At 36.3% G+C, this 23,091-nt stretch overlaps 1 protein-coding gene across 10 annotated transcripts in view; it reads right to left on the minus strand.

Moving 5' to 3' along the window:
• Positions 1–23,091, minus strand: part of LOC131430826 (cytospin-A) — a 176,799-nt gene that overhangs the window by 18,404 nt on the left and 135,304 nt on the right. For all 10 annotated transcript variants that reach the window (XR_009229570.1, XM_058596041.1, XM_058596040.1 and 7 more), the window contains 3 exons: positions 14,182–15,036; positions 13,809–14,118; positions 11,964–12,115 (listed from right to left, as the gene is read on the minus strand). Coding sequence is in view for 9 of the 10 variants with exons in the window: in XM_058596041.1 (XP_058452024.1) it covers positions 11,964–12,115; positions 13,809–14,118; positions 14,182–15,036 (1,317 nt within the window). In the remaining variant the exon portion in view is untranslated. The remainder of the gene's footprint in view (positions 1–11,963; positions 12,116–13,808; positions 14,119–14,181; positions 15,037–23,091) is intronic.

The following is a 23,091-nucleotide window of genomic DNA, read 5'->3' on the forward strand; positions in this document are numbered from 1 at the left end:
ATCACAAATGCTTAACGTGGTATTCAATTTAACCTTGCACTTTTGAGCTTCTAATTTTCCAATTATGGTTTCTGATAATTGGAACAATTTTCCGGAACACACAAAACCAGGTTTACAACACTTTGGGAAAACCATATTGTAGTACTGTAACTGTTTCGAAAGAGATTTGTTATAAACTGATATCTGTTCTACGATGCATAGCTATTTATATGTGAAACCAACGTGCCTGGTTGTAAACAATAGGTAGTCAACTGGCACCCCTCGTTGATTCTACATGTGTATATTCGTTTTGACGTAGTTACGTTAGTTCAAATGATTATCCTTCAACGAGAACTTGAAATTTCGAATATATCTGTAAATTGTTTTAGCTGTAACTTCTTCATTTCTCAAAAGGCACAGATGGGATAGCCATCAATCTGTAGGTTTTAATTAGAGCTTTAAAATAAAAATTATCAAAAAAAATCGAAACCCTAATTTTTTTTAATTTATTTTTTTTTTGTTTTTTTTTAAATTTTTTTTTTGAAATTATTAAGAAAAAAATCAAAAATTTTTTCAGTGTGTATCTTTTTTAGAGTGCCCTATTGATTCCCTACAACTTCTTCCTGGACGCCATTTTTGTACGATGAACGGTTACCGAATTACAACGAGAAGAACTTGATCATTTGCATGCACTGTTTTAGCTGTAACTTCTTCATTTTTCAAAAGGCACGGATGAGATAGCCATCAATCTGTAGGCTTTAATAACAGCTTTAAAATAAAAATTAACAAAAAAAAATTTGAGCCCTGATTTTTTTTTTATTTAACTTTTTCGGATTATTTTGTAATTATTGAGAAAAAAATCAAATTTTCTTTTCAGTGTATATTTTTTTTAGAGTGCCCAATCGATTCCCTACAACTTCTTCCTGAACGCCATTTTTGTACAATTAACGGTTTCCGAGTTACAACGATTTGAAAAAGGCAATTTTTGTGAAATACAAAACTTTTTAAAAATCAGTCATGAGTCGGATTGACCTCTCCATCGGTTCAAAACTTATGGTCTGCCATACTGAAGCCATGTGCAAATTTTCATAAAAATCGGAGAAGGTCGAGTCTGATGATCTGCATATTGTTGAAAAAAGAGGGTTGACTAAATTCTGGCAAAGCTTCAGAGTGGAAAATTAATGCTTTCGGATTATTGCTCGCTCTGACTTGTGCAGTTTTCCATTCCTTCACATTACGACTACCAAGTCGCAAAAAAGTGGTGAACCGTTTTTGAAAAACTTATATTTAAAAGGTCTTATGGTACCATAGCCTGCTATTGAATTTTATTTGGATCCGACTTCCGGTTCCGGAGTTACAGGGTAATATATGAAAATTAGAGAAAATATGCGCAATCATTTTTTTCGGAAACGGCTGACCCGTTTTTCACAAACTAAGATTCAAATGAAGACTTTATAGTTTCCTAAAAAAATTTAGAACATTTTATTTGGATCCGACTTTCGGTTCCAAAACTATAGTATGGCAAGTGGAAAATTACCAATTTTATGAGTATTTTTTTCACAAACGATGGTCACAAAAAATGTACAAATCCCATAAAACTGTTTGATATATTCTACTAGTATGCAAAACTTGTTAGTTTGTGGGTATATAAGCATAATTCGGAACTACTGGTCATCCCTTTGCCTGTTCCGGAAGCTCCGAAAGTTGTAAAGGAAAACTCAAAAGGTAGAGCTCACCTCGAATTCTCAGCGAGGCTTGAACCAATTTTTAAAAATCTTGGTTTAAATTAAAACTCACATTGTTTCAAAAGCTACTGTGTTAGATCGTTTTTGGGAACTACTAAGATGTGAGGTACTGAATCCCCAATGTCGCAGTTCGCGACGTTCTTGCTTGTCGCGACCTTTCTAACATGAAACTTCTTTATCATTTCATTAAGTCCATTGGAGTTCCAATTTAAATTTTATTTTATGTTAGACTGTTTTCTTTTCCATGAGTTCAACCAATAGCCAACAATATGATGTTGAATAAAAGTGATGAGCTGATACAATAAATAGTTATAAGATCATGTACACAATAATGAATTTTTTATTTAATGTAATTTATAGAAGCAACTCGCTTGACAAAAACAGCGATTAGATTAACTAATGAATACCAACATACTAATATGATATTCGAAATGTATTAGGTTTAAAGTACTATGTATTGTGGATGCCACGGCGAAGAAAAACTTATGTATATTGCCTATGAAATAAACGTATTTATGAAAAAAAAGCTACTGTGAAATTTCATCCGGATCCGGATCCGAGTGTCCAAGTTTTCAAATCGCCACACAGAAAGACAATATGTACAACCCCGGTACTTGCAACGTGGAAGAAGAAAACACAAAACGAACGATGCGTGCTTTGTTATATTTCGTACACGCTATAAAGAAAACGAAACAGTTAATATAAATTTTAGCTACTTTATGATGAGTGCGACCGAAAGAATAAAAGAATGTCAATGAATTGAAATTTATTTGAGAAAATAAACATACATCGGAATTTCAAGCTTCGCGATGTGATAATACCGTGCCGATGCACAGTGGTATAAAAGCGCAATTTCACGCTCTTAATTGATAACTGATAGAAAAGAGGTTTTTTAGGTACAGTGTCTTCAGCAAAGTTGCTCAGAATGATAGACGCCATCTTTTGATTAATTTTATTTATGTGATTAATCCTCCTAAAAGTGAGATACAAATATTAGTTTAGTTCAGTGCCAACATAGGGGCTAATTCACTTCGACAGAGTTGTTCAGAAAGTCATTTCAAACAAATTTGCTGAAGATACTATTCCCGTAACTTAAGTGTAATTCATGATGCAATGTATTTTCTGAAAAGGGTGTTCTAAAACCAGTTTTTGTAAGAAAACACATATATTTTCAATTTATATGAGTTTTTCATGTTATACAAAGTTTTTCATCATTAAAAACTACACAACTTTCTCAAACATACAATGCTGCTATCATTTCAGTGTAATGAAATAGAATCATCAAAAGGCGCAGAAAGGTGCAGGTGAGACTACTTACATATTAAACTACTTCAAAAGAGCTTTCATACCGTGGTTGAATTAACAGTTCGGCTGAAAAGTTCGTATCGTTTAATAGAAACACACATTTTTTGCCAAAATTCGTTTTTATTATTCAACATAATTGCCAACAGAGGCGATACAGCGATTATAGCGATCTTCCAACTTTTCGATACCATTTTTGTAGTACGATTTGTCCTTTGCCTCAAAATAGGCCTCAGTTTCAGCGATTACCAATTCATTGCTTCTAAATTTTTTACCAGCGAGCATTCTCTTGAGGTCTGAGAACAGGAAAAAGTCACTGGGGGCCAAATCTGGAGAATACGGTGGATGAGGGAGCAATTCGAAGCCCAATTCGTTCAATTTCAGTATGGTTTTCATCGACTTGTGACACGGTGCATTGTTTTGATGAAACAAAACTTTTTTCTTCTTCAAATGAGGCCGTTTTTTTGAAATTTCGTCCTTCAAACGCTCTAATAACGCTATATAATAGTCACTGTTGATGGTTTTTCCCTTTTCAAGGTGTTCGATGAAAATTATACCATGCGAATCCCAAAATACAGACGCCATAACCTTACCGGCCGATTGTTGAGTCTTTCCACGCTTTGGGTTCGATTCATCGCGTGCAGTCCACTCAGCTGACTGTCGATTGGACTCCGGAGTGAAGTGATGTTGCCATGTTTCGTCCATTGTTATATATCGACGAAAAAAATCGGTTTTATTTCGATATAACAGCTCCAAACACTGCTCAGAATCATCAATTCGTTGTTGTTTTTTATCGATTGTGAGTTCACGCGGCACCCATTTTGCACAAAGCTTTCTCATATCCAAATATTCGTGAATAATATGTCCAACACGTTCCTTTGATATCTTTAGGGTGTCAGCTATCTCGATCAACTTCACTTTACGGTCATTGAAAATCATTTTGTGGATTTTTTTCACGTTTTCATCGGTAACAGCCTCTTTTGAACGTCCACTGCGTTCATCGTCTTCGGTGCTCATATGAGCAGTACGAAATTTTGCAAACCACTTACGAATTGTTGCTTCGCCCGGTGCAGAGTCTGGATAACACTCATCAAGCCATTTTTTGGTATCGGCGGCACTTTTTTTCATCAAAAAGTAGTGTTTCATCAACACACGAAATTCCTTTTTTCCCATTTTTTTCACTATAACAAAAGTAGCTTCACTCAAAATGCAATATCTCACAAACTAATAATCAGACAGCTGTCAAATTTATACACGTATCTTTTGTAGGTTGGTACTAACTGAAAATGGTATGGATTTAATTCTAGTGGCGCCCTCTCATAGAAACGATACGAACTTTTTAGCCGATCTGTTACTCGTCTGCGATCGTCTGCGATCGTCTGCAGGCGAGATATGTTCTTTTCAAATATTCTTGTCCTTGGCATTTGCAATGATAAGGTTCACTTCATGTCTGAACTAAAATAATATTTTTATCTCACTTTTAGGGGGATTAATCACATTAATAAAATTAACCAAAAGATGGCGTCTATCATTCTGAGCAACTTTGCTGAGGATACTGTACCTCAAAAACCACGTTTCTATGAGTTATCAATTAAGAGCGTAAAATTGCGCTTTTGAACCACTGTGCGATGGTGTAGTGTAGTGTAGTGTGCTGCTGATTCATGCTATTTAGCTTGACTTACATCTGCAGAAGTAACAGAAACGCAGGTTAGCTCCATTTGTTTTATTTCGTTCAATTGGTTTAATCGAAATAGAGCATTAGATAGTAAGTCTAGGTTTAACTAGGTCTAAAACTGTTCCAATTTGTAAGTCATATTTGTTGCAGGCAAACGAACCAACTTCCACTATTCCGGTCATCTGAATCCGGTTTCGGAAGAATTGACAATAGTGATCAAAACCTGCAAAAAGATCTTACTCACTTTTCTTCACGATGGCCAAATCGATTTTCACAAACTTATAGGTTCAAAGGAAAAGTCTTACAGTTTTATGCGGAATTCCTAAATTTGCTTCGGATACTGCTTCCGGTTCCGGAACTACAGGCTAAACAGATTTTGTTAGATTAGGTCTGAACAAACTTTCCTATTTCTATTCAATGAACAGTTATTTTTGCGAATTCCACAGTAATATTTATGATGTTATGAGTAATATGACTGGGTGGATTAATACAGGTTTTTATTTTAAATCATTCATATTGACACTAGTGATTTATTAGATTTTTTCTGCGGTATTGCTTCTTAGAGCCGAAGCAAAGATATTGTACCCGATTTTATCACAATTCGTTGATTGGCGGCAAAATATCATGGCGATTCTACTAATGAGGTGACTATTGATAAAATAGCCTTATATTGTGGTTAATACCGTCAAGTTCAATTATAGAACCACAAATAGAAAAAAAGGGATTAACGCGGGAAGATTGTTTTATGATTCGTGATTGTCTTAAAATTTCAGAAATATGAATCTCTACCATCACGACGGATGCAATTATTGCTGTTACAATGCGCTAAAATTTCACTCAGAGACAACTGGATTGAGGTGTGCAAGTGTCAAAGTCAAATTATTACCGTTATAGAGCAATTAAACTTTGCATAAGCATTACCTATGCCCAAATTGCAAAATTTGCATAATCAGTTGAAATTGTTGAAATTCATTCGATTAATAAAGTCAATTGATATATTAATTTAATTTGAAGTGGAATGTACATAAGATCATAGTCGCTGTTGTTAGAAAGCGAAACTTCTTTGTTTCATTGGATTGATTACTTTCACCGAGATTTGGGAAATCATTTACATTTTTCATCACTTTTCTTTTATTCAATAATATAATAAATTATTAAGGCACACTTTCGTCACTTTGAAACTATTCACGCACTCATAAAGTGTTTTGACTCTTGCATGAATTTTGTTTCGGTCATTTTCGGACTTTAAAAATGCGAGCACTTTGAAGTGCGATGCGTACGTGGTACCTAATTTCAAAAAAGCTAAGATTGAATCAAACACAATTTTCAGATGATTCATTTTGACGCAACATGAAGGACAATATTTCTGGTCGTCAAAAGGTGAGATAACTAAGTGTTCACATGTTCATATTTTACGCCTCCCCGTGTGTCTATTGTGACATTTGGTCAATAGAACGGAGTCGACCGGGTGCTATCGCCTTCTGCGTTAGTAGCCGAATGAGAGGATGCGAATTGATTTGTATGTAATAACTCCTTCGAAATGTGAATAATTAAATTAAAATCCTTCGAAAAGCGAAAATTTAAATTAAAAATCCTTCAAATAGATTAACTATTTCGGTTTGACATCCTATTATTAAACTCGCTGGTTGCTTTTAAATAAAATTAATTCCACTATAAAATCTTTACTATTTCGCCATTATTGTCAAGACATAAAAACAGATACAGATACTAGTAGTTTGGCGTTTGCAACCTTCATAAGTGGTTTTAAAATGACGTTAATTTATCCATTTTATTTTGTCAACTTGTTTGCTGCCTGCAAATTTCCTTGCATTATCCATAAATTACGTCTTATGAGTAAGAGTTACTGTTTCGGTATGAATATGAGGAGAAATATTCAGATGACACTATTCCCCAAGGAAATAATTGGTTGGTTTCGAAGACTAATATTGGATACGATTGGTAACATTGGATGCAATCTTGAGCATTGGTAAAATCCGAATATGTTCATTATTTATACAAAAATGGAAAACATAATTTAAATGCACGTCGCTTGCTTGCCATTCGCAGGGGTTCGAAAGTCTTACTGTAATGTTTGAGTCTAATTGATGCAAACATTGCATTGAGGCTGGGCTAGTCGATGGAATTCGATTGAGTCAACACCTTACTGAGTCCTGGACTAAATTTATTTGCATGTTTGAACAAAACACATGGAAAAGTCTTTTTTCAGTAAACCGCTGCCAGAAAGTACTGCCACAAGTGCAGAGAGTGCATGAATAAGTGCAGATAATACTGAAATAAGTACAGAGAATACTGAAACAGGTAAAGAAAATACAGGAACAGAAAGTGCAGGAACAGGAACAAAAAAAGCTTTAAAAAGCACAGAAAGTACAGGAATAAGCACACATAGTACAGAAACAAGAACAGGTGCAGGAAGTACAGCAATAAGTATAGAAAGTACGGAATGCAATACAGAAAATTCAGGAACAAGTACAGAAAAAGGTTCAAAGCTTAAGTCAAATGTTATCGAGGCAATTTTGACTGGTTAATTCAAATGTGAAAAAGTTTTTATTTCATGCAAGGAATTCCAATGATGCCCCATTGATATGTAATTTGAATTTAAATGTCAATTTTCCATCCGTTTGGTTTTTCTGTTACCACCAATAAAGCTCAAGGGCAATCGTTATGAGTTTGTGTCGTGAATTTGGAGTTTTTTTACATGGGCATTTGTAGATTACCTGTACGCGTATCAGCAAACCATCAGTTTTATATATTTTTACCGAATATTGAAAAACGGAAAAAACTGTTTATCATAGAGCAACTATTCCCAACCTGTTGTCCGCGATATAAGAAGGTTGGGAACCACTGTCATCGAGCATTATGATAACTTTTTTTTTCAATAAACATTAAAATTGATTGAAAGAAATTTTGATTTTTACTTCTAATCTAATATTATTTCGCTACAAAGTGTGCAGGTGTCCACTAATTATTATTATAAACATTATTTCTTGTACAACATTATTTTGTCAACAACTCGATTGAAAATCAGGCACTTAGACGTAATATCACTAAAAAACTGGGTTGGTCAGAGACATAACTGGATGTCGTGAGTACGAATAAAACTGGTAAGCTTGCGAATATCAGTCAGTTGATCGATTTAGTGAATTGTACAAGCATTCCTTTTTTTCATTACTAGAATTTGAAAAGATGCACCTGCACTGAAGTACGGATAAGTTACATCAAACATTTTGCCACACAATTAAATTTTATGAAGTAATTTAAATAGTTATTTATAATAATTAATGGTGGTTCTAAAAAACCTCTTATGAAGGCGTTCGTGTTGGGGAGTGACGAGTTGAATTCGAATTCCGATGAATACCGCTCACTGACGTCATCTATTTCCAAGCTGATTGGTTGTCCGTGCATGAAATACGGATATGGTTGGCGTAGGTATACCGTGCACAACTGATTATAATCTTCCAATGAAGAAAACATTAATTCGCTGCACAGTGGTTTAAAACTGCAGTTTCATGCCTCTAATTATTTCACGATCTTACCATAAACTTTTCCTTTTTGGTGTCGTCTGCAAAGTTGTAGGGGTTAATATGTTCCAGCACGTGTGTAAAGACAAATAGAAAAATTAACTTTTTACTGAAGGCAGATAGAGAGTTTTTGTCTTCGACAATATTGTAGTCATTGCAATTTCTGGTAACTTTGCTGAAAAAAACATCTCACTAACTGTAACCGTTAACTTATTATTCGGTATTCTTACTAGAAGGTTTTATAAAATCAGTTTTTTCGTTCTAACTTTTTTCACATGAATTCTGGAGAAATGATATGTTCAACAAAATGTTAGATTTTGTAAAAATACGTAAAATTGTAAAAAATTTCAAAGCTCTATGACAATTTTTGAAATAGTTATGGATCGTTTTATATAAGAAATGGACATATTTCGAACTTAATTATTTAGGTAGCAAAAAGTTGCAGAACAAACAACTCTAGTTTAAAAGTACTTTTTATTTACATCAAAACCTTGAAGAAATGGTTTGTATCCGATAGTATCCTGAGATTCTATGAGAGAATGTAAATCTGATGTATATGATATATATGAACTTTTCGTATTTGCATATTTTCTTAAACATAAATAAAATGAACATAATATAAGATATATAATTTCAACAAACTTTAATTCATCTTCTGAATCCTTCAAACTAAAAGTATATGATGAATGCTTACACTTATCATTGTAACTCAAAAACCTTCTTGCATTCGGTGAAAGGAACTTCATGGCGTTTTTGATAGTTTCCTCCAGTTAGTTACTACGGAATCAGTAGACAAAAGAAGTCGCATGAATGCATCTTTACAAAGTGTTTGTATGTTATATCATGAAGGATGATTTTTTTGTATGATTTTTTGTATGATTTCTAAAATAAAGTGCAGTTCTAGCTACGACACTTTTGATTTTCGTGAGAAAGACCACGTGCCTTTGAATGCCGTCATTTCTAATCGAATACTTATATGACGAAGTAGTCTATAAGTATTTCATATATTTATTAAAAAAACTGTTTCGCGGAACAAACGGTAAATATTGACGGGGACTTGACGTATTCTAACGATACGAAAGCTCTGATGATCTGCAACTTTTTGCAATCTTCTGAAATAATTAAGTACGAAATATGACCATTTTTTATATCAAACTATCCAAAACTATTTCAAAAATTGTCATAGAGCTTTGAAATTTTCTATAATTTTACTTATTTTTACAAAATCTAACACTTTGTTGAACAAATTATTTATGGAAAATAATGTGAAAAAAGTTAGAACGAAAAAACTGATTTTTTAAAACCTTTTAGTAATATTACCGAATAATGAATTAACAATAATAGTTAGCGAAATGTTTTCTTTAGCAAAGTTACCAGAAATTGCAATGGCTATAATATTGTCGAAGACGAAAACTATCTATCTGCCTTTAGTAGAAAGTTAAATTTTCTACTTATCTTTACACACGTGCTGGAACATGGTCGTTCATTCACATAAGACAGCATCAATAATTCCTACAACTTTGCAGAAGACACCAACAAGGAAAAGTTTATGGTAAGACCGCCAAATAATGAAAGACATGAAATTGCAGTTTTGGAACACTGTGCGCTGGGTTGATCAATGATACAATAGGCCTGTGATATGAAATATATCTACGGCTTGCTACATTGATATTTCTAGCAAATACGAGATCAATACATGTGCCTAGCGTAGTAGCTATTATCTTGTTTTGAAGCATCTTTATTAAAATCCCTATCATCGGCGCATTTTTACAAGAATTTTTCAATGCAAAAATAGCCGAGAAAATTTTTTAAATTTTTCTGATTAGAATCTATTAGACTGTAGACCTACACTAAACTGATTATATTCACTTCCGATTTGCATATTTTAACAAATAAGTAATTCTAATAGTTCTTTAGAAAACATTTGGAGCCATTAGAAGGGCTGATTATGCTAATGTTTCCCAAGGATGTTCACTTACGTTTTCTTTCTCTCCAATGCAAATGACCAGCAGCGCTGTATGACGCAATTGCTCGCAATGCCAAATGATGCCAAACTGAATCGATTCTGCTTAAGAAGTTTCTTTTTACGTGATTTCGTTTGTAGCTTTTTCACAAATTGTCGGTTCCAACGGCCACACATATAGGCACACATAGAATTTTGATATCGATTATTTAATTTCAGATTTGCATATTTCATTGGAAGAAACAATCAAGATGCTGTACAAGATTCATTTCTGTCTTTCAGAAGGACCAAATTGTGGAATGCTCTGCGATATTTAGCACAGTTCGGAACAATTTTCTCTAACGATTTGCGCACAGCGAAAAGTGCACGAAGCAAATCAAATTATTTTGAAATTTCACAAAACTGATGATTTTTACCTTCGTTTTGCAAAGAAGTAATCTCAATAGTTCTTTACTTAACATTTAGAGCCATTACAACGGCTGATTTTATATTATGTTTCGTTTCCTTTCTCTCCACTGCAAACGACCAGCAGCTTTGCTATATGACGCAATCGCTCTTGTTTGAATTAAAACAAAGACATCATATTAACAAGATATCCAGCTCTCACAATTCCCGAACAAATCATTGGCAACATCCTTTTATGCGAACATGGTGCCCTCAGGCGAGTCGGCATCGAATCTCGTACATAGAAGCAAGGGAGAGAAATGTCAAATTCGTGCGCGCCAAAATAGCAGCACCCATACAATTGACATGATATGTTGAATATGATGCCGTGCGATGGCACTGTTGAAGTGAAGATTGATTTGGCTCCAAGCTGACAGGGTCTGATTAAAACAGGCTTTGCGAACTAACCGCAACACATCCGCTCACAGTGCCAAATGATGCGGAACTGGTTTAATGCGTCTTCTCGCCTTGATGACCGGAAAGCAAATGAGAACTGCGACCTGTGCGTTTCTTTTTTTCCACGCAGAATGTGCATTTCGAGGGTAAAAACCTTTTACCTCTTAAACTTACCACTAACCCAGTTTCCACTCAAACTGCTGTCAAACCGTTTGTTTGAAGCCAGTTTCGAACCTAGTTTCAACGTTGTTGAACTGAAAATCGAGTCAGTTTCGACCCTGGATTTTTATATCAGGTTTGCTCAAACCCTCATTGCTAAGTGCGAATTTCGAGAAAAGTGTTTGTTTGATGGAACTACCCTGGATCAGTTTCAGTTTTCTCAAGCGAGAACGACATAAGTTTATGAAAATCGGTTAAGCCATCTCCGAGAAAAATGAATGCCAAAAAACGTTACATATACACATACGCACATACACACTTACAGACATTTTGTGTACTCGACGAACTGAGTCAAATGGTACATGAAACTCGGCCCTCCGGGCCTCGGTCAAAAAATCAGTTTTTGCAGTGATTGTATAACCTTTCTCTATGAAAAAGGCAAAAAGGATTAGCAAGATGATATCATAAACGAATTGGTGATGATTAAACTTCATTTGAAGTAGACATTTCAAAAGGACATAAAAGTAAAGGACAGTATCTGTTATGTCGTTTTCGCTTGATGCCAAACCTAACCCAGTTTCCACTCAAACTGCTGTCAAACCGTTTGTTTGAAGTCAGTTTTGAACCTAGTTTCAACGTGGTTGAACTAAAAATCGAGTCAGTTTCGAACCTGGTTTTTATATCAGGTTGTCCAAATCCCCGTTGCTAATTGCAAACCCCCGTTGCTAAATATATTCTCTTTTGATTATTTTTCTATTTACCTGTTTAGCTGAATTTTCGATACTCTCAATAAGGCTTTTCACAGACAAGCGTGAGTCTTGTCGTTGTATTGCTGATTTTTGTTGGCGCCGCACAGCCATCTCTTGTTGGACTGTATTGATGATGGATTGATGTGATTCCGTTGACACGACTACTGTAATATAAAATATTTCTCATTAATATTCCACACTATACCATTTTAATTGACTGACATTTGACATTTGTTCACCACAGTTCACTAACTGAATGAAATGTGTATAGAATAAAATAAAACATTCAAACTGAGAAGAGTCCATGATACCAAAGCATGGTAGTTAGGGATTCATAGGTCAGATATGAGGGATTACTGAGGAAAAACATTGAAACCACATAAAGCGCCGAAAGTAAGCGAGACGAAGACTTCAGATGACCACATGGACAAAGAAAGACTTACTAAACTGTTTAGTATCATCTGTCAATTGCCTTTCAGCAGTTGAGTCGCCCAACTGAGCGCAATTAGCTTTGTTGAACACGAAAGAAGTTTTTTTCATCTTTTTCAATTCGTCATCATTGTATTCATTACAATTTTCAGGATATTTTAGAAAATATTCATCCTTTTGTCTTTTGTTTGTCCTTTTTGAAATATCGTCACACAGCACAAACTCGTTTGTTAACTTGTCAATAACGTAAACCAATGTTCGTGGTTTGGTGATCTTATCCGTCATCTTGTTCAACTCATCTATGCTTTGTGTGCGGGGTAAAGGTTGAGGTTTTTTTATGGCAAAGTTTTGATTGTTTTCACGTGTTTGCCCATGAATTGACAATGCATTCGGATATAAGGAACAGGTTCCATCGCCTTTTAAGTTGATGTTGTTTAAACTTAGGCTACTCGCTCTATTGAATCGGTATTTTTTGAATTTTGATAAGTTTGTTGTTTTTGTTATACCGTCAATATCCGGAAGCGTTATATCATCCGAGCTTTTTGAATGGAATAGAGAATCTAGATTTCCTTGTTCCGATTGATGAGTTCGCAAGTCTTGCACACTCGAAAAAGCAAACAATGGAATTGGTTTGACCAAACGGATATTTTGATAAGCTAGATTTTCAGTGCTTCTAGATATATTGATTGGACGGAAAATTGGATCAGATGATGAATAATCAGAAGAATCTGTGCTATATACTGGACTAGTTAATCCCTGTTTTGAACCTCTCACAATTCCAGGAGTCATGTTACGCGACCGCATATTTTTGTGCCATTGAAGCGAATTGATTTTTTCAATCTCATAAGAACAGCGATGCGACTCATCCAAAATAGGAACAATCTTCTCGTGTGCTTCATCTGTGAATCGAACAGATAATTTGGGTGGCTTTGTTGACGGAAGAGGAGGTATTGTATCATATATATCCTGCCGTAAATCGTTATGCGAGCAGTATGCTTTTTCAGCATTTTCTTGTTTTAGTGGAAAACTTATTTGGCTTCGATCTTCCTTCAATGTGAATGAACTCATCTGATCTCGCAATAGTTTGACTTGATTTGAAAACTCGTATATGTTCCTATCGTATACATCCAGCTTATCTATAGATGCTGATAAACCTTCATTAAGATTGTTTAGTTTCTCGAAACTGGGATATATATGACACCCCTTTTCCTTAACTATATTAATTGCTGCGAAAGATCATGCAAATAAAAAATTATGCATAGTAATATTAAAGGTTAAATAATCTGCATGCGAAATTTAAATAATATATATTTTTTGTACAAATACAATTAAACTTCTACACATAAATAATAAATTTGTTGATTTATTTGTTATTGTATAGAGACGCATGGATATTTTGCAACAACCTTAGAGTAATATATTACTTACGATTGTTGAGTTTTTCTATTTGTTGCTCCATTATACGTATACGCTCACGAAGTGCCTTATTGTCCAACACAAGTTGCTCACGTGCGTTATGGGCTTCAGTTTTAAAGTCATTAGCTACTCGTACAGTCATTAATAAATCTGACTGGAATCGTTCCCACTCATCACATTCCTGTTTTCTTAAACTAATCTCTTGGTTTAATTCATCAGTCTTTTCTGCAAGTAGTCGTTCTGTTTCTCCTAGATGCCGCTGAGTTTCGGACAGTAAGGCTTCCAACTGCGCTTTGTCCTCAGTAAAACATTTATTTTGAACCTGAAACGTTCCAGTAATAAAAAAAATTATGCTCTATCGAAAATTAAACAATCTTCATAATACCTGCAACTCATTCACATTTTCTTGTAGTTGTTGGCAATCACTAACAGCTTTATTTTTCTCTTGTTTCATTGTTTCGTGTTTATACTCCAAATCAGATATCACACATTTTGCGTTATTCCTTACAACTTTACATTCTTCATTTACTCTCGCAAGTTGGTCTTTGAGTTTTTGAATTTCGCACTGACTTATTGATACTTGTTCCTGGAGTGATGCTACTTGAATTTCCAATGCGTCTTTCTCCTTTCTCGCAGTATCTAAAAGTTCTCCAAGATCTGATTTGTCTCCCAAGGCACGATCTTGTTCTAGCTCATCGATTTTAGCTCTAGCGTTTTCCAACAATGTCGTCAAACGGCTGATTTCGATCTGTTTCACTGAACTATCTTCTTTGGATTGTAACAATTGCAAATCAATTTCAGTTCTTTCGGCATTTGTTGCATCAATAGTAGATTCGAGCACGCCGATTCGCTCATGCAGTCTTAGTTTCTCGTTAGTTGTACCTTCCAAAGCTGATTTCAGTTCGTTCAACTCTGAATTTAATTCTTCCTGTTTCAACATAAGACCTTCCCTTTCTTCTTGAGCGTTTTTCAAAAGTTCCACTAATTTTTGTTCACGTTCCGTCGAACCACCATCTTGCTGATTTGGCTCTCTTAGCAACAATGTTTGAAGAGTTCCAATTTGAGTTCGAGAGTCTTCTAGCTTTTCAGTTTGTCTACACAGAGACTGGAAAATTACATCTTTCTCTTCTGCCAAACGTTCATTGTCACTCTGTAGTTCCATTATTTGAGATTGTAAATCAGCAAGCTCTTGTAGCGTAGCCTGCAGTTCTTCATTAGTTGAATAATGTGTTTCTTCCATCTATGGTTGAAAAAAAAAACAGGAGTATTTGATTAGTATTTGGAACCTAACATATATATCACTAAAAGAAAAGTTAGAGTAATGAGTTTTAGTTACAGACTTTATCATATACAATAAAGTTTTCGGGGTTTCAAAATATTCAAGAAATTCTCAAGAAACCATTAAATGTGCTAAAGCAATAACTTTAAACAAGCCCGAAAGAAAAAATAATATAGAAATTTAACTAGGACTATTGTATCAATAGTCATCACATTAGTAGAGTTACCATGTGATTTTACCGATTACAATATTTTTGCTTCGCCTCTTAGGTACAATCCCGCCATAGGAAAAAGTAGTTCGACAATTGTTCAATGCTGCTGTTGAAGCGATGCGAAAACTCGAAGTGAATGCTCCTAATTTCATCTTACTTTTGAAGTCAATCTATCGAACAGAAACATCAGATCTCACTGTAACTAATGGTTTTCGTATATAAGATGACTTATGAAGCAGAGATGAATGATGAATACCCTACTTGCTATATTTGTAAATACTTCTGCCTCTATTTATATGGATTTATTCATATAAGAATAATATGATATCTGAGAAACGAATCTTCGGCGATAGTAGCCAAAACGAACTCAAAAATCATAAAGGAATCGTTTGAAGCTTAAACAAGACATTAGCTGACATAGAAGATTATTCCATTTACTGAATTGCCGTTGAACTTTCAACACCGTATGCTAGAAAACCATGATATTGTATATATCGATACATTCTTAGCCGATAAAACTTCATGTCATGTTTAGATAATTCCATGTAAGAAACATTGTATAGGAAATCAATTGGGCACTTCTTGATTAAAAATAGAAAGGCAAACACTAAAATATTATTTTGCATATCAACAGCTATACGTTTGCTCATAGTGACGTTTCTCCTAGAAGTAGACATTGTCTAGATATTCAGACGAGAAAATCAAAGAATTCAGATTTTCGATAAACAGTTGAATGAGAATTCTGTACAGTAAAAAAACATATTTTCTACCGTTTCATAGGTTGAAAGGTTGAAAATCAGAAATATGAGAATACTGTATGTTGTAAATTCATTGGAAAAAGGTTTTTAGTTAAAAACTAAAGGTGCCCAGCTCACCCCAGCTTCCCCTACATTACTTTTGGCAACATACATGTTCGATCATGACGAGATATAATCCAAATATATTAGAAATATGATAATATCTTCGAATTCGACATTATGATCCACACACTTCTATAACTCTTACTATCAGAGCCCGGTATTTCATGTAAATATTTCGTGACGGCAAGATCCTTGTAACATTTCAAGTAGCATGTAAGTTGCTGTCCTGTATTTTTATACTGATTGACGAACTTATTTTATTTTGTGTTTCATCATCCGACTTATATATTAATGATTTTCTAATAACTATTGACAGGAAAAAACCCGTTTGTGTTACCTGTCTTTTTTCAAATACTTAAAAGCAATTCTAAAACAGTCGGATACAAATTGCATTGAAAAACTTAGACAAATGGAAAAATAATTAGCCTAATAATAACTTATCTAGTTAGTTTGTATTACTATCCTGATAACTGTTTTGTTATTGTAATAGTGCACTTTTTTGTGTTGTGCAACCTATTTTTAAGTTTATAAGTTGTAAGAATGACAACTGTGCAACTCGTCTTATACTATGACAAATCTCGTATGTTTGACAATCAGTGATATTTGCTAGAGCAAAAATTAATATACAATTTTTTGAGTTAACTTTCAATATACATGTTTCTATATGAAGTGGGAAAATCAATTGTGCAACTTATACGAACACCCATGCATTGATCGCATTACAAACCAGCGAAAAAACGTCTATGAATTTCTCTGCTGGTGTCATTATCGGCGGTCACCAGTGAGCCTAAATACACGAACTCGTCAACCACCTCGATATCGTCACCGTCTATCAATATTCGTGACGGGAGGCGTTTTGTTTCTTCTCTAGAGCTACTTCCTCTCGTGTATTTTGTTTTTGACGCATTTATGACCAGTCCGATACGCCTAGCTTCAGCTTTCAGTACGATGTAGGTTTCCGTCATCTTTTCAAGGTTACGTGTCACAATATCAATCTCCTCAGCGAAGCCAAAAAGTTGTACGGACTTTCGGAAGATCGTGCCACTCGTGTCGATCCTCGCTCTTCGAATCACACCTTCCAGGGCAATATTGAACAAGATACAAGAAAGTCCATCACCTTGACGTAGCCTTCTCCGAGATTCGAAAGGACTCGAGAGCGTCTCAGATACTCGGACGTAGCACATCACTCTATCCATCGTTGCTTTGACCAATCGCGTCAGTTTATCCGGGAAACCGTATTCGTGCATTATCTGCCATTGCTGTTCTCGATCGATTGTTTCGTATGCCGCCTTGAAGTCAATGAATAGGTGATGCGTGGGTACGTTGTATTCACGACACTTCTGGAGTACTTGTCTTATCGCGAATATGTGATCCGTAGTGGTGCGGGCGCCAGTAAATCCCGCTTGGTACGGCCCTACGAATTCCTTAGCTATTGATGATAGACGAAGACAGAGGATTTGGGAGAGTACCTTGTAGGCGGCGTTCAGCAATGTGATTGGGCGGTAATTGCAATAGTCTAGCTTAACGCCCTTTTTGTAGACGGGACATACCACTCCATCCATCCATTCCTGTGGTAGAATCTCCTCCCTCCTCCTCCCAAATCCTAGAAATCATCCAGTGCAGCGCTCTAGCCAGTGCCTCTCCTCCATGTTTGAGCAGCTCGCCTGGCAACTGGTCATTGCCCGCGGCTTTGTTGTTCCTCAGCTTGCCCGATCTCCTCACTTATCTTCGACAGATCAGGGGCTGGGAATCTGTCGTCGGCTGAGCGTGCACTAAGATTGATTCCTGTACCGTTCTCTGTATCTTGTGCTTCGCCATTCAGATGCTCGTCATAGTACTACTTCCACCTGTCGATCACCTCACGTTCGTTCGTGAGAAGGTTACCACTGGTATCTCTGCACAAATCGGCCTGTGGAGTGTAGCCTTTCTTCCGGAAAACCGTGTTCTGTCTGTTCCGCGCCTGTCGGTATCGTTCCTCGTTGGCTCTAGTGCGGTGTTGTAGCATCCTCGCCCTTTCTGCATTCTTCTCTTCGACCAACTGCTGACATTCGCCGTCGAACCAGTCATTTCCTCGATTCGATAACCTCGTACCTAGAACGGTTGCAGCAGTGCTACTCACGACGGACCTTATGTTCCTCCAGCCGTCTTCAAGAGTCGCCGCGCCAAGCTGCTCTTCCGTTGGTAGCACTAGCTCCAGTTGTTGCGCGTATTCCTCTGCAGTACGAATGCTACGTAGCTGCTCGAGATTGAGTCCCAGCGTTCCTGTGCGACGAGTATTGTGCACCGTCGATAGTTTTGAGCGCATACAAACCGCGACAAGGTAGTGGTCAAAATCAATGTTAGCACTGTGGTAAGTGCGGACATTGATGACATCGGAGAAGAATCGCCCGTCGATGAGAACGTGGTCGATTTGATTTTCCGTATGTTGATCAGTTGATCTCCAGGTGGCTTTGTGGATATCTTTGCGGGGGAAGAGGGTGCTTCGAACTACCATTCCTCGGGAGGCTGCAAAGTTTACGCATCGTTGACCGTTGTCGTTTGTTACCGCGTGCAGGCTCTCCAGCCCGATCACGGGCCTGTACATTGCCTCCCGGCCTACCTGAGAATTCATGTCGCCGATGATGAGTTTTACATCCCGCCGTGGACAGCTGTCGTAGGTTCGTTCCAGCTGCGCGTAGAATGCTTCCTTCTCGTCATCGGGTCTCGTTTCATGTGGGCAGTGCACGTTGATGATGCTGTAATTGAAGAAACGGCCCTTGATTTTCAATACGCTGCCACCCAATTACGCGCTGACGCATCTTGCCCAACACTACAAATCCCGTTCCTAGAACGTTGGTTGTGCCACAGCTCTGGTAGAAGTAGCCGCTCGATGCCCACTTTTCCACACCTTCTGTCCCGTCCAACAAAGTTCCTGCAGTGCTACGACATCGAAGCCGCGAATTTGAAGCTCATCATGCAGCATTCGGTCGTATCCTGGGAAGCCAAGCGATTTGCAGTTCCATGTGCCAAGCTTCCAATCGTAGTCCTTTGTTCGTTGCGTAGGTCTTTGCCGATTATTCCGAGTCGTAGTTCCTTTTTGATCGTTCGTAACATGTGTTTTCGGGGCGGTTTGTTAGGCCTGCACCAACCTCCTGTCTCGCCGGAGGTCCATCGTGTCAGCACTGTTTAGAGTCTCACACTGACACAAGGACGGTAATCAGCCGCTCCTAACATGAAGAACAGACGCTGTTTCGAGCCGCCCCAACATGGTGAACAGACGCTCGGGTAGGCTCGCTCTCTGTAAAGAGAAGGCAAGCCTCCCCTTTCCTGTCAGCATACGACAAAGGTCCACCGGGGTTGGTTACCCGATCTTTCCTATGGTTACTCGTACCCCAGCCGGCATCGCGGGGAGGTAGGGATAGGAGTTACTGGACAAGAGGCTAAGAACCACATTGGGGCCTGAATTGCGCATTGTCCAGTCGTTTACGTAATATGAACAAGAGCTGAATTCGTGTTTACAAAAACTTTAAAACATAATGTCTAATGAATAAGTTTTACATTTGTTTTTTCAAAACAACTGGTCATTTTAAGAACATTAATTATGAAAAACATGCTCTATATAAATAAATGATAATTCTAAATATTGTATTGATCGTTCGTCTATATACGAATAGACAATCGACAATGAACTGCATTTTTATGATAAAACATGTATTTGTGCGCCTAAAATTTCCAAGCGCCTTTGAATAAATGTGTCTCGATGGTTGTACACCAATTTCTGTAAATATAACATGTTATTCCTTTTTTTCAGAATCATCTGAAAGCATAACATAATTTTCAAACATTATTGCAAATTTTCAGACAATTTTGATCAAATCAAAATCAAATGAATTTGAAAATTCTTTGTGTAACAGTGTGTTGAGAAAAAGGGTTGAAACAACCTAATCATTAATATTATCTACATAGCAGGAAATATGAATATGTGAATATTTCAGGAAATTTGACATTCGTAATTGGAAATGATTTACGTTTTGTTTTTTATCCAGTTAGTTGAATTAAACTACAATGCAGTATATTCATCTTAGCGGGTTCTATTTAGCGGGTACTACTTAAGTTGCTCAAACGATAATATATACATACGAAAGTAGCTTTGATTAACTTTTCGTTCAATATATCTTGAAAGTGATGTCAGATCTGCTCATTATTTCAGCAAGATGCAAACAATATAGAATATTTCTGATTGAGTTTGGTTTTCATTGCGTATGTAATGTTGTAGTTCTGTTATTTTTATGATATTATATTTATGTTTTCAAATTTTGCGCTCATTTCAGTCAGATACACCAAAATCTCAATTTACGTGTCTTACTTTATTTATATATGTATTCAAATATGCACGTATATGTGCATTAGGGTGCCAATATTTTGGTCATATATGTGAATTTCCGTATCGAAATTTAGTACCCTAACTTTGCTTTACTTATCATATGTCGCACAAAGATTTTTCATTACCATTCTCGGAGAATTTTTCAAAGTGCGTCGGCAGCAAATAACAGTTTTTCTATGTTTATCTATTAATTGCTTAGTCATGATTAAAACATGCACCCTCCTCATTGACATTGTGGGCCGTATTAATAAAACGCAGCACGTTCCTGTCAAAACATGCTAGAAACTGTAGTATTTACTACAAGTTTTCGGTAGGAAGCTCTAGTGATGGACAATACGTCTCATTTCAATGAGCGGCTCTGAACCGAACGCTCTTTCGTAAGAGCCGGTTCAATTGAACGTCTCATTGGCTCTTTTTCAATAAACGTCAATGTGGAGAAGCGGTTCGAGAGAGTGAGCGTGAGAACCACGGAAATGCATGAGCGGTATGGGCGATCTAAAATTGTGTTTCACAACTAGAGGTGTCCGTGTGCGGGAAAGCGGGATATTGAAATAAATAAGTTGAAATTCCATTTCGAAAAAAATCTTTCTTCTCCTATTACGATAGAATTCTTGGAAAATTCACTGCTGGATAAATGTTCTATGTATTTTTGACAGCTCCATCAGAAAACATCATCGTTTAACCAACAACGCAATCAAATTTGGGCGTACACAGACACACAGATTTTCAAAGTTGAAACGCAGATTTTGAAATGGCAACTCTGCTCGAGAGCCGCGGTTCAATTTTGAAGAGTCGTAGTTCGTTCGCTCATTGCTACGAGCGCTCGCCCATCACTAGGTAGCTCTAGAGGTCGCTACTCGTGTGTTTGCTGATAAAGTGAAGTACAGAAATTAAAAAAGTTGCATTTTTACAGATGTAAGTACGTTGCTTGCTTTGTGCATGCTTATGCCTGCTTTTCTGTTTCGATACGATATGCAGTAAGTGCTTAAATTCGGAAGAAGCATTAACTACATGTTCGAACATGTTTTTTTATTCATACCAAACCGCGTTATACTCTGTGGACTTTGTATTTGAGAAGATACTACAAACAACAGACTTTACTACATTTTATTCATACGGCCCAGTATGTCTATTCCGACTGAACCCTTTGAGCTCATTCGTAACAATTCTAGTGAAATTGAAGTACTGATTTTTTAAATTTTGTGTTCCGTCCAAAACCATCTCTTATACTTACTTGATCGAAGCATAAAATAGAACTGTATTAGCATACGAAGCATACAATAGAATTTTATTGAGATAAATGTAACATCGATATCACAGCTCTTTCTAAACTTCCATTAAAGGGTTGGAAAAAAATGCTTTCGGATTATATTTTATCAGTTAATCGAACATATAAATAAATTTAAATATTACTTAAGAATCAGTTCGTGTTCGCATCTAAGCAGCAAACGAAATTGAAATCTTGCTAAAAGAACGAATGCATCTACACGTTAACGAAGGAAGTGAGATTCAATTCAACAAGGCTTAACCCTTTCACGATAATAAGATGTACAGGACGAAATATGTCAGTACAAGACAATATTTTAGATATTAGGGTGTAAATTAAGAGAATATTATCAGCAAAACATAGCAGGGTGCATAAGTTTCCTATAATTTCATGGGAAAAATATTTCCCTGTTATTCTTAGAAATAAATAAAAGAAGAGTTGGGTTTATTATATCGCAATTTAATTTATTGCTTTAATTGCTTTAATTATCAGAATAGTAAAATAAATAGTTAGTTATGGCATTATATTGTCCCGAGTTGGCGGTTCAATGCATAGGGCGCTGGTCTTACAAATCAGTTGTCGTATGTTCGAGCCCCGACCTGGAAGGATTCGTAGTGTCAGTAGAATCTTAGCACCAGCCATGTACTGGTTCTGTACAATCTGAATTTGCTGCGAAGTCTGTTGAAACAGAAGGTCAAATAGCACTACAGGAATGTAATACCATGGCTTTGCTGTGGCATTCTACGAAACGATTTCATGTACTTGTGGACGTTGCACATAACACATTTATTATGTGTTCTTTTTTCTTTATGTCATTTTGCACTAACTTCGATTTAATAGTAATTGAACATCGATTTAATAGTAATTGAAGAATCTATAATGATTTTTATAGAAGGGAAACATATTTCCATAACATATTTATAATGTAATTTATGGTCAGGACGGAAGCAAAGCAATGTCCTGGACATTACGTTCCTTTTTGTGGAATTTAGCCTTTCTGTTTTAACAGACTTCGCAGCAGATTCATATCGTACAGAATCATTGCATGGCTAGTACTATCATCCTACTGACACTAAAAATTCTTCCAAGTCAGGGTAGAACGCATCCTTGTAAATCGCTAGTTACTTATGAGAATCAACTGATTACATGTCAGTTTTGTGAACAACCTGCACACTACGGTAAACCCTGCACTGAAACTGCGAAAAGGATATCTTCAACCAAAGACAAAGACAACCGTTCTGCAACGGTAACTGGTGAACCCAGCACTCTTGTTCTAAAAACGCCTTCACCTTCGTACTAAATAGTAACTGCGGTC

This window comes from Malaya genurostris, chromosome 2 (assembly GCF_030247185.1).
Source record: "Malaya genurostris strain Urasoe2022 chromosome 2, Malgen_1.1, whole genome shotgun sequence".
Classification (NCBI taxonomy): Eukaryota; Metazoa; Arthropoda; class Insecta; order Diptera; family Culicidae; genus Malaya; species Malaya genurostris.